This window comes from Pan troglodytes, chromosome 4, assembly GCF_028858775.2.
Source record: "Pan troglodytes isolate AG18354 chromosome 4, NHGRI_mPanTro3-v2.0_pri, whole genome shotgun sequence".
Taxonomy (NCBI): Eukaryota; Metazoa; Chordata; class Mammalia; order Primates; family Hominidae; genus Pan; species Pan troglodytes.
The window spans coordinates 14,929,043-14,941,534 of NC_072402.2; the positions used below are offsets into that span (position 1 = coordinate 14,929,043).

At 41.7% G+C, this 12,492-nt stretch overlaps 1 protein-coding gene across 9 annotated transcripts in view; it reads left to right on the forward strand.

The window, feature by feature from the left end:
• TRIO (trio Rho guanine nucleotide exchange factor) overlaps positions 1-12,492 on the forward strand; it is a 366,740-nt gene that overhangs the window by 134,117 nt on the left and 220,131 nt on the right. For all 9 annotated transcript variants that reach the window (XM_016952961.4, XM_063811100.1, XM_016952967.4 and 6 more), the window contains 2 exons: positions 2,134-2,248; positions 8,685-8,877. In XM_016952961.4, coding sequence (XP_016808450.1) covers positions 2,134-2,248; positions 8,685-8,877 — 308 coding nt within the window. The remainder of the gene's footprint in view (positions 1-2,133; positions 2,249-8,684; positions 8,878-12,492) is intronic.

Sequence of the window (12,492 nt, forward strand, 5' to 3'; positions counted from 1 at the left end):
GAAAAGTGTAGTAGGGGCTGTCAAAACTTCTGCACAGAGCTGCCTTTGGTTCTCAGGTCTGGGGTGATCAGAATGGCCGTGCGCATTGTGCACACTACTGACTTCCCATGCAACTTTCTTAGATTGGCAGATTTTGGATTCTACTTCTCACACCCGTGGTGGAGCATGCCTTGCTTGACTTGTGAGCTACGGTGACCCAGGAGGGAGGAGAGTGTCATGTGGGTCCCTATGGAATCAAACATTATGCTGCATTTCAAACACATTTTAAAAATTCACAACTGTGGTCGAGAAAAAATGTTAGATGCTAGCTTTCTCTTTACCCAAAGTGAGGGGAATGTTTTAATTTAAATAATATGTACTGTATTTTTAATAATTCAAGTTTCTATAATATGTGTTGATCTATGATAATTTCAGTCAAGGAGATTGACTCTTTTGAAAAGCATGAAAGGTATTGGGAAACGAAAAATATTGAAATTGTTAATCTGTCTTATCTTGGGGATAAGAGGTATTCCAAAAAATTAGAGCTATTGATGTTACCCTAAAAATCATATCAGATGTTTCAGAATATCAGTTGATAATGAGCAGTACTGCTTCTCATGTTTAATAGTACTTTTCATTCATAAATGTTAGCCCCCTCAAAGGACCAGGAACCCGTTATTTAGTTATCTCTGTGACATTTTTACTACTAAAAAAGAAGTAAAGCCAGTAGTTCGAAAGATCACACAATTTTCTTTTGTCTGGGCGAAGACCTAGCGATGACAGTGTTGTATAGTTCCTTCATCTTTATTTAAGCTTTTGGAGCCTCAGTATCTTTATAAGACTGGAATGATAAAACCTCTCAACAGAGTCATTGTAAAATCACATCAGAAAGTGTATGTAGAGCATGTGATACCCTACCTGGATCTGTTGTTACCTATGATTGTTGCTCCCATATAATACCTAAATTATTGGATTTAGAAATAATTTAAGGCTTTTCTAGATTACATGACTGAACAATACATGTGGATTGCTTTAAGTATTCCCAATCAAAATGAAGTTTCATTATTATTTAGAATGAGTACGTAATTCCTATGAAGTTATGAAAACCATATTGGTAAAATATGTTTTTAAAATACCATCATCTTCTGCTGTATGCTTTTTGGCTGTTCTAAAAGGAAAGAATCTTCTGGGTTTTTTTTATTTGTTTGCTTTCTTTCTAATTTTAGATGATGATTTTTGGTGCACAGAAAATAATGAAGAGTTTTGTATTGTGACTTGAATTTTGAGGTCTCCCGAAGAGAGATCATTAGAGTTCTAAAACTAAATGAAGGATCCACTTGAGAAGGCTAAATTTTCTTCCTCTATTTTCCTGACAACCCCGATGGAAGTAATAAAATAAATGTGACAATTTTACCATAAGCGTTTAGTGATACCAAGCTGACTTCATTAGGATTGTATATGTTAACAAGAAATCGTTCTGCCTGCCTGTCTGTCAAAGTCACATACTCTGAGATTTGTACTCTTAGTGTGTGATAGAATTTTTCTAAAATCCTTAAGCTAATTAGCTTTAAAATTCTCATGTGGTTCTCTCACATGCATGTGTGTGGTTCTGTGTGAGAGACTGGCAAAGCTGGACCAGTGAGGGTCAGGTGCCGTCCGTCGCAGATTATAAAGTCATCAGCATAGCTTGGAGAATGTTCCTTTCGCTTTCCTTTCAAGACTTAGACACATCTTCTTGATAGGAAAGAAAGAACTTTGAATGCAGGGCAATGGGGAAAAATGTGGGGGAGACTGGCATAGAGGGCAGCTGTGAGGGAGGTGGTTGTCTGAGGTGAGTGAAACACATGGACGTGACAACTTTTTTTTCTGCCCAAAACATAAAAACTGAAGAAAGGAGTTTTCCCCAAAACATTGGAAGAAAAAGACAAGGCCATATGTAGTACCTTCCATGTGGCCTGCAGAGCTCAGACATTTTCTCCCAGATCCCCTGAAGGGATGACATGTCCTCACTGTGCCTCAGGTGAAACAAGGACTTCTGCCCTGTGCAAATTTGTGTAGTTGCTTTAGGAATAATTTTGACAGAGTGAATGGATGATAACATAGGATTTCTGTCTTATCTTGTGTCTAAGTGTATTCCTAATGTTTGTTTTTTAGGTGGTAGAGATAAACGTGGAGGTCCCATTTTAACGTTTCCGGCCCGCAGCAATCATGACAGAATACGACAGGAGGATCTCAGGAGACTCATTTCCTATCTAGCCTGTATTCCCAGGTAAGTTCTGTGTGGCTTGTGGTTGTCACTGATGTCACATTTACAAGAGATGTGGCGCTATACTCGTTAGAAATCAGCTAAATCGTAGCCTGCATTCCAGGCAAAGTAGTATAAAATGAAAGTCATTATCTTTCTCCTTGTTACCATTTTGTGACCATTATTGTCTAGTGTAAAGCCCTTTGGGGAGCAGGGACATGAAGGTAGGTAAGAGCTTCGTGTGTTGACAGTGGATCTGGGATACTCAGCTGGGATTTCAGGATGTGGTGCCTGAGTTAGAAAGCCATTGTTGATGATTCTAATACCGTGACACAGAGGCCTGGGTGATCAGAATTGGGTGCTGCTTTTGATAATGCATTTCTGCCTACTTGGCAAACGTTAGTTCTTTAAAAATAGTCTGTTGATACGTAGCACGAAGTTTGTGGGGCATTAAAAATCCTTATTAGCTATATATTGGGCGTAGATTTGGGAATCTCTATCAAAATTGAGACTCCATTGGTAATGGGAATTTTTAGCATAGATGCCAAAGAACACCAAGAGCAAGCAATGTTGTGTTTTCTGGAGAGTCCGCAAGTGGGGAGTCGTGAGTTACTAGGAGCTGGCCTGTGTGTGTACTTGAGGAATTTAGAATCTGTTTCTGCTCTGGAAATGTATTACTCGAGTTTTATATGTAGATCTAGCTGACAACTGGTGGAGGAAATTTCCTCCCTTTCTCACACTGCTATTAAGAAACGTTTGGGACTGGGTAATTTATAAAGAAAAGAGGTTTAATTGATTTAATGGCTAGGGAGCCCTCAGGAAACTTACGATCATGGCAGAAGGCAAAGGGGGAAGCAGGCACATCCTCACATGATTGGAGCAGGAGGAAGAGGGTGGAGGTAGGGGGTCAGGTGCCACACACTTTTAAACAACCAGATCTCTTGAGAACTCCATCAGGGGACAGCACTAGGGGGATGGTGCTAAACCATTAGAACTCCCCCTGCCCTGTGATCCAATTACCACCCACCAGGCCTACCTCCAACACTGGGGATTACAGTTCAACATGAGATTTGGGTGGGGACACAGAGCCAGATCACACCAATTAATATCTCCATTTAATTGTTCCAGTTATATTCTGGAAAATATAATACCATGCTGATATAATCTAAGGATACAGTCATGCCTGGAATAGGAGATTTGGTGTGTGTTGCAGGTTGGAGGGGTGCCTATCTATGAGGAAAGGGTGAGTCCTCAGATGTCTCTTTTATTCTAGAAAGGCACATACTGAAGGGCATCAGTGGCGGCCATGGTAGAGTGAGAGGAGGTGTTTCCTAAGAGACTAAATGAGGATGTGTGAGAGAAAACTCGGCCATAATATGGGCTGGCTAGATAGTAACCTTAAGGAACATGTTACAAGAGAATGATGTAAGATGGTAACAGCATAATGGGTTTCAAGGGTTGTGGTAAAGGTAATAGATCTACCACAGCACGTGGTTCACAGCACTCAACCTGTGTAGGTTGACACCAGCGGGACAAGGCAGCCATGCCCCTCCCTAACAGGGCTGGCTGTGGCTGATGGCAATCAGCTTTTGGTCTTGATAGTTTGACTTGCTGGGGAGGTTCTTGGGTTTTCTGTCAGAGTATCCTTTATGAGAAAACTATCACTGTGTGGCATCAGTGACTAAGTGAGCCCTACTTATCTGGAGTAAGTTTTCCCTTTCTTCTTCTGGTATTTCTTAGGCAGCTGGCCTGTTGAAATCTTAGAGTTGGAAAGTAGTCTAGAAGTTATTTATACTCACTATCATTTATAAATAAAAATAGAGTGTAAACTACTACTTACTAAGCTTTGACTATGTGCCAAGTCTGTGATAATGATGGAAAAAGAAATACAAAGGGCAGGGTTAAAAAAAAAAATAACTGCCAATCAAAATGATACTTGTCATATAGTTTAATAAAAACTGAAGTTGAATTTGATATTCACTCTTGTGAATTTGAATATTATATAGTGGTAACTTTGACAACTTGCTTTTTGGTCTTGAAACCTATGTTAATAGTAAATATTAAAAATTATTCATTTAATTGATATAGAAATTGGTTCAAGCACATTTTGGATAATCTGGATGACCCACTTTAAAAAAAAAACCTCTTTTTTGTGGGAAATTGTGAGAATACACAAAAGTGGAGTGAATAATATCATGAACACACATATACCCTTCACCCAGCTTCAGCGTTTATCAGATTTTGCCAATCTTGTTTTTCTCTAATTATTCACCTGGTGTATTTTATAACAAATCCCAAAGATCACATCATGTCATTCAAAAATACTTGAGTGTGTAGGATGACCCTCCGGCCACTGAACAGTCTCTTCATGTCAGTACCTAGGTTTGCGTTTGCATTAACTGCAGTCCCAAGTGACAAGAAATGCCATTTTGCTTGTCCTTGATTAATGAGCAAATAAGAGAGGTGGATTAACATGTAAATGACGCATTTGCCGAGTGATAATGGAGAAAGATTTCAGAGTAGTCCAAATTGAAAGAAGTGGCCACAAAGTGAGTCCTCTCTGGGCCCTCTCTCCCAGGGTCCTGCAGGTGCTACCCCTAGTGAGTGTATAGCAGCAGGAGTGCTGTTTGGTTTTAACCAAACAAATTATGTGATACAGATTTTACCAATCTGTAAAAATCATCAGCAAATTACTGGTGTGTGAATTTCTTTGGACTTGTGATTTTGCTTATGTGTAGTTTGTAAGTCTGATGGTTTGTTGTAGTAGAGTGTTATGAACACAAGGCGTTTCTACCCAGCTGTACATTTGTGTGTATGTCTTGGGGCCTGTGAGACCTTTTGCTGTGTCCAGTGCTTCCTCGTGCTTCCCAGATTTGAAGGCAGCCCTTCGGCCATTCCTCAGTTAGACAGTCACAGGGCTGGTGTCATATGTGAAGGGAGAACATGGGCCTCAGAATCAGACTGACTGTGACCTGGGACACATGACTTCACTTTCATTGCTTTCCTGATCTGAAAATGTGATAATGACCTGTACATTTTGGGATCATTGTGAGTATCGAGTAAGATTATTCCTGTAATCTTGCATGGTGCTTGACATGCAGTAGCTTGCTGAGATATAGTGCAATAATTTTCTGATTTCATATTCACCCTTCTATTTTCCTTCAATTACTTTCCTTTTGACATGATTTATAGAGGCAGATCACATTGTTTTCTTCTGCATGCTTTCTAGATTGTCTGGGTCCGGCACAGTTCAACAGGAACGTGACCTGAGCAGCTGTGAGTGATTTGAGTATTATTGCTGGGGTCGCCCCTCCCTGCCCTTTTTTTTTTTTAAACAAACAAACAAACAAACAAACAAACAAACAAACAAACAATTGTAGTAACAAGGTGAGTTCATAAGATTCATTTGCAATGAAACTTTCCACTAAACGTGTGTAGGAGAAATAAGAAGCAGCAGCAGTTCTTGCTGCTGTCATTGCAAGTCCTGCACAGTGACATTAATCTTAGAATGTCTCTCGGCGGCTGTTGCTTTTATTACTTGAACTGTATTTAATACTAATTATGTTCTAGAACATTCTGCCTTCTTTAGAATGATTTTTGGTTGCTAAATATTAACAGATAAACCACTCTTACTCCTTGTTGTCCACTAATGAAATGATACGAAGATTTTTAATTGATTCATTCATAAATACTCACATAAGAAGATACTTTCTTCCTCTAGGAACGAAACAAGTAGAGTTCCTCTTTTTTAGGGACCTGTGTTGAAAGGGGACCTTATTTTTATGTAAACTTTCTTTATCTCACAGATAAACATGAGGCTCTTTGGTAAAAATGCTAAAATAACTGGTTAATAAGTCACATTTCCCAAAGAACAGTGTCTCTTAGGTGGTGGAAGGGCTTGGGGGCCCTTCTCCAGTAGGCAGCTGTTTATTAGGTGCTCATAAATAGGACCCAGGTTTGGGGATGTTTACAAGTCACTGCTGTCTTAATGATGACTGGCTTTTAACTTGATAAAAATAGATGGATTGAAATGCTGTGCACTCCCAGCCCAGTCCATTTGCCATTTTCATTACTTAGGAAGCCGCTGGGTGGGAGCAGTTTGACCACGGAGGAAGGCGAATAGTTAATCCTTCTGTAAACTGTGCAAGCTCAGCGTAGCTTTTGGTTTTGTTGTTCTCCCGCTTATTCCTGTTGTTAAGCCTGGAGTCATTCAGGATTCCTTTTAAGCTTCTTTCAAGTAGAGGGGCTTTGTAGTTCATGTGCATACTGTGTAAGGCCATGTTAGGAGAAAGACAGGCTTCAAGGGAATTTATCTTGATATGGTGAAGACTGATGGTTACAGTGCGGTCTACCAAACAGCAACTAGTAAACAAATAAAACATATTGCCACCGTTTTACAATCTCCTGTCTTTGGTGTACGGCAGCAGAATATGTGAATCTGGAGTAGAATGCCTTACTGGGCAGCAGGCTTCCTTTGCAGAGCTCTTGGCCTCCGGGCACCTGCCTCTTCCTGCTTAGGCTGCCCTCACCCCAGTGCCTCCAGGGCCCTGGAGTTTCTGTGGAATGGAATCTCGAGGGATTGCAAACCCCATTAGAGCCCAAGGAAGTCTAGAATGCTTAATTTCCATGACAGGAGACTTTAGGAGATGTTTCTGGGAGTCCCATTTGCCTCTAGGTTTCATGAAGGAGGTCAGAAAACAGGTGATGTTTCTGCCCGTGATGTTACCCGGATTGTAACCCACGACCTAATTGGGATGTGGAGGAGAAGTGATGGCATGAGGAGTATTTGAAATCATTTCAATTTACATCCCTATGAGATAGTTATTAGAAGTTCATCACATCGTTCCTAATCAGTTTTCAGCATTTGGGTGATAAACTAGGCTGCTGGATCTGTTTTCTCCTCCTGGCTTTAGACACTGTGCTCCTCTGACTGTGAGCCGCCTTCTGATTGGGTCCTACTGCTGGGCTCTAACCATACAGGCATTTTTTTGGGGTGTTGATGTGATACACCCTCTTACTGATGTAGATGTCATATGTACTTTGCATTTGTAAAACGTGGAAAGCTAGTTAGTCTGATAGTCTGAATCAAGATATAGAAGGGAATGGGGTGTGTGAGTGTGAGTTAGTTGGGAGGGGGAAGGAGGGCAGGGTTAGGGGAGTGAGCCTATGTAAGAGCATGAAATTGGTTTTAATTTTGAATTAATTTTATTTGCATTACTTAATGATAGCAATTAGTTTTCCAGGTTTTTAATTTAGACTAGTTTTTTTTGGGGGGGGGGTAATTATCCAAAGCAGAAAAATGTCAAATGTCTTTTCTACCCTAAGGTACATTTATGTTTGGGGAAAACCACATATGCGTATTGAGTACCATAAGGTCCTAGGTATATTTCCAAAAAAGACCTTGTAGGCAGTCGTTACCTGGTTACTGTCTGGTGCAGGCATCAGCAGCCTGCATAGACTGTCAGAGACCCCTGTGTAACAGTGAGGGTTGCAGTTGTTCCTTACTGTAGGGCCATTCGGAAGCTTCTATCACTGAAGTTGTAACCAAGTGCGACTAAGTATTTTTTTAACCTGTGTTTAAGGACACCTTAACTCTTGTTGCTCATTCTTTATTGCAGATTTGCATTGTATGTGTTTCCCATGTAGTCAGTGGTTGAGATTTAATACAATTAGAAGCTGGCACTTTTTTTTTTTTAAGTGCAATAATGTGGAGAGGAAGAACATAGTGACTCCCAGCACTGCCTTGACGTGTGTCAGAGGCCAGCAGTGTTAAGCCAGCGTTGCTACCACATAAAGGCTTAGTACAGTTGTGGAACTAGATTAAAACCACAGAGCCTGCCAGAAGGGTGCCAAGAACTCCCAGGGACGGGTGGATGGTATGGAAAACCACTGAGATAGCTTCAGGGCCAGGGATAGGGTAAAGGGAATAAAATGGAACATAAGAAAGTTCTCATCATTGCCAGCCATGCTAGTGGGGGTCATTTTCAGCACCTGGGGTGCTGGGAGTCCTGGGGTAACTGCCGTCCACAGGTCTCAGACTGTCCCCAGTCTGGGTTTTGCAGGCTGTCAGGGTTTTGTACTCACCCGATGCTCCCTGGAGACCTTTGCTCGCAGGAGTGACTGGAGGAGTTCATGTAATCAGTTAATGCACCAAAGTCAGGAGAAATGGGCATGGTGACCGTTGTTTTCCTGAAAAGAAGACGGGATGCAAAACCATTAATACAAAATTGAAATCTTAACAGGTTTTGCAGGTTGAACATAAAGCGTGTATAGCCTGGGTCTCTTCCTTTATGGTACAAGGGAGGGACGAGAAGGAGCTGAGCACAGTGTGCTCCTTCCCCTGCCTCCGCACGTGTCCAGCAGGGGAGGGAAGCTGGGTCTGTGGCACCCAGTGGGACTCTGACCAGACAGAGTGGCAAGAGATGTAACCCGTCTTCAGCCATGTTTTCTTTCTCTGCAGCGAGGAGGTCTGCAAGCGTGGCTTCACGGTGATCGTGGACATGCGTGGGTCCAAGTGGGACTCCATCAAGCCCCTGCTGAAGATCCTGCAGGAGTCCTTCCCCTGCTGCATCCATGTGGCCCTGATCATCAAGCCAGACAACTTCTGGCAGAAACAGAGGACTAATTTTGGCAGTTCTAAATTTGAATTTGAGGTAACTTCCCCTGTGTGGCTAGACCCACTAAACAAGTTGGTGTGGTTTACTAAAAGCTATTGAGGCTAATGAGAGATTTTTTTTTTAAACCACATATTAAACAGGAGCTGCATATCTTACGAACATGTGATACGTAAAATTAGTTATTGCATGAAACAACAGAGCTGCGTTCATCATCCGAGTGGATTGTTTTACCCACATGGGCTTAGGTTTCAGTTCCCTTGGGTTGGGTGATGGGCTGTTGAGTTGTGAGGCCTTGGCAGAGAAGCTTGCCGGCTGCCTTATATTTCACTTGACAAACAGCTTTACCAGGCAGCACTGTGGCTTTGCACGGTTACAGATTCATTCTCCTTGCCTCAGCCCTGGAGATGAGGGAATGTTAGGGAGAAATGCCCAACTTCAGAGTCCCTAAGTTTCATCCTGTCATGGATAATGGAGAGAATGCATGTATTAGGCCTCTGATTTCTGAAAATGGAGATAGTGTGTTAAAAACTGTGCAGAGTCCTGAATTCAGTTAGGCATGGAAGATTGCCGTCTTTCAGTGGTAAAAACAAGACAAAACCCTCAGCCCACTAATTATTTTGCTTCCCACTGTAACCTCCTCTCCTTAAGCTACCAAGGTTCTGACAAGGCCTTCGGTGCAGTTAGTTTAATGAGATGATTATGGGAGGAAAGTCTTCCTGCCAGCATGAAACTTGATTCTTGCTCCATTTGGAATAAGATTTTAATATTTTCTAATAAGAAATACTTTTTGGTTGAATAGATTGCTTCCTCTGGCAAATCTGCTCAAACGTTAGGTTTCAGTGGATGTATTCATGTATTTTAAGGTAAACAGCAATAATATTAAACATCAGACAGTGTTAATCCTTAATCTTCAGGTTATAATGCTATACTTTTCAAAGTGTTTGCACAGGTGTATTACTTGGATTTTTAAATTCTTTCCATAGTACTCATTTTTCTATCCAAAATATGAACTTAGTTTTAAATTTGAAACTACTCAGGTTTACTACACTCCATCAGAAAGATGAACCCAGTAAGCCTTTATCTTCATAGAGAATAGGAAGTAATTTTGGAGGACAGTTTATTGGGTGTTAATTATTTTCTTGATGCAGAATTGAAAGTGCATTGTATTTAATTATAAGTGTTTTAAGTAAAAATAATGGTCTGGCAATACAATTCATACAGGTTTTTCCAGTCCAGTTTTGATCTCTCCCTCAGGGCTCTTAAAGGCACCAGTTTTTCTATGGAACTTGTTACATTGTTACCAGCCTCTCTCTCTCCCCCAGTGATTGCCTCTGTGGAGATTATTAAAAGTCCAGCAGGGCCGGGCTTGGTGGCTCACGCCTGTAATCCTAGCACTTTGGGAGGCCGAGGCGGGCGGACCACGAGGTCAGGAGATTGAGACCATCCTGGCTAACACGGTGAAACCCCATCTCCACTAAAATACAAAAAATTAGTCGGGCGTGGTGGCAGGCACCTGTAGTCCCAGCTACTTGGGAGGCTGAGGCAGGAGAATGGCGTGAACCTGGGAGGCAGAGCTTGCAGTGAGCTGAGATTGTGCCGCTGCACTCCAGCCTGGGCAACAGAGCGAGATTCCGCCTCAAAAAAAAAAAAGTCCAGCAAACGAGAGAAGAATGGGCCTATGGTAGGATTGTAGGCATAAGTGCTGGATCAGGAGTCATCCCTCTTTCTACCTCTGCTGCCTTCTGCTGTTTCTTTTGCCAACCAGCACGCCGGACCAGCCCTTCTTGTTTTCTCTTTTGGTTCTAGGTCACAACTCTTTCTCCTTCACCTTTGTCTTTGCATTTAATCATCCCCCTCCATGTTTTCCTTGAGGCATATTAATATTAATCTGCTTCACATCATGATAAGGTGAGGTTAAGATTTCTTGCTGAGGCCAGGCACAGTGGCTCATGCCTGTGATCCCAGCACTTTGAGATTCTAAGGGAGGAGGACTGCTTGAGGCTGGGAGTTCGAGCCCAGCCTGAGAAACTTAGCAAGAGCCTGTCTCTATATTTTGTTTTAAAAATTAGCCAGGTGTGGCCGGGCGCGGTGGCTCATGCCTGTAATCCCAGCACTTTGGAAGGCCGAGGCGGGCGGATCACAAGGTCAGGAGTTCGAGACAACCTGGCCAACATGGTGAAACTCCATCTCTACTAAAAATACAAAAATTAGCTGAGCGTGGTGTAAGTCACCTGTAATCCCAGCTACTCGGGAGGCTGAGGCAGGAGAATCACTTGAAATCGGAAGGTGTAGGTTGCAGTGAGCTGAGGTTGCACCACTGCACTGCAGCATGGGCAACAAGAGCAAAACCCTGTCTCAAAAAAAAAAAAAAAAAAAAAAAATCACCAGGTGTGGTGGCACACATGTAATTCCAGCTACTCAAGAGGCTTAAGATGGGAGGATGGCTTGAGCCCAGGAATTTAAGCTTACAGCATGTAATCATCGCCACACTCCAGTCTGGAAGACAGAGCATGACCCTTTTTTTCCTTTTTTAAAAAAAAGGTCGTGTGCGATGTCTCATGCCTGTAATCCCAGCACTTTGGGAGGCTGAAGTGGGTGGATCATTTGAGATCAGGAATTTGAAACCAGCGTGACCAACATGGTGAAACCCCGTCTCTACTAAAAATACAAAAGAATTAGCCTGGCGTGGTGGTGGGCACCTGTAGTCCCAGCTACTCGGGAGGCTGAGGCAGGAGATCACTTGAACCTGGGAGGCAGAGGTTGCAGTGAGCTGAGACTGCGCCACTGCGCTCCAGCCTGGGTGACAGAGCAAGACTCCATCTCAAAAAAAATAATAATAATAAATAAATATAAAGATTTCTTGCTTAGACTGTAATTGACTAAAACTTTGTCACTGTTAAATTGCAATGTAGTACAGATTATATACAACTCTAGGACTGTTCAGAATCACAGCAGATTATTGCAATGAATAAAACATTGCCTCTGTCCTTAGCTCTGTCAAATGAGCCTCTGCCAGCTTTCTTGCCAACTCTTGAATATTTTCTAAATTTTTATAAATTCATTCATATCCCATCATCTGTTATTTGATGGGCAGTGGGGTTAGGCTTAGGCAAGATGAATGATAGGGTGGTCTGGTTGGAGCAGCATTCATCGTTTAATAGGCACCCACACGTAATTGAATTTAGAGTGATGTTACACTTAAAAGGGTTTTGATGCCCTTGAGCAAGACGTTTGTGTAATAGCAAGTAGTAGAAAACCTCCACAGAGTTTCTGGCATGGATGAAAAAGAATGGGGAGAAGAATGCATTGATGTAAGTGAAATTTCTGAATTGTTTGCTCTGAACTTGCAATTTAACCTGTTTCCTAGTTTAATGTGTCTGTTATAGTGGGTTAATCTCCATCTTCTTGGAAAGAAATCTCATTTCTTTAGCTCTCATGAAATACACGATTCTACAATTTTAGGTATTCCAGCTGACATATATGTGTTGCTATAATGGATTTGTCTTTCATTGTACTGATAATGCTTCTTTCATCTACATTTATTTTTATGGGGCCAGAACCAGGTATGTTATGTTTTCTATAAATAGATTACTTTAACTTTGAAAACCTGTGACTGAGCATTGCAAATTGCATTATGTTAAAACTATATAA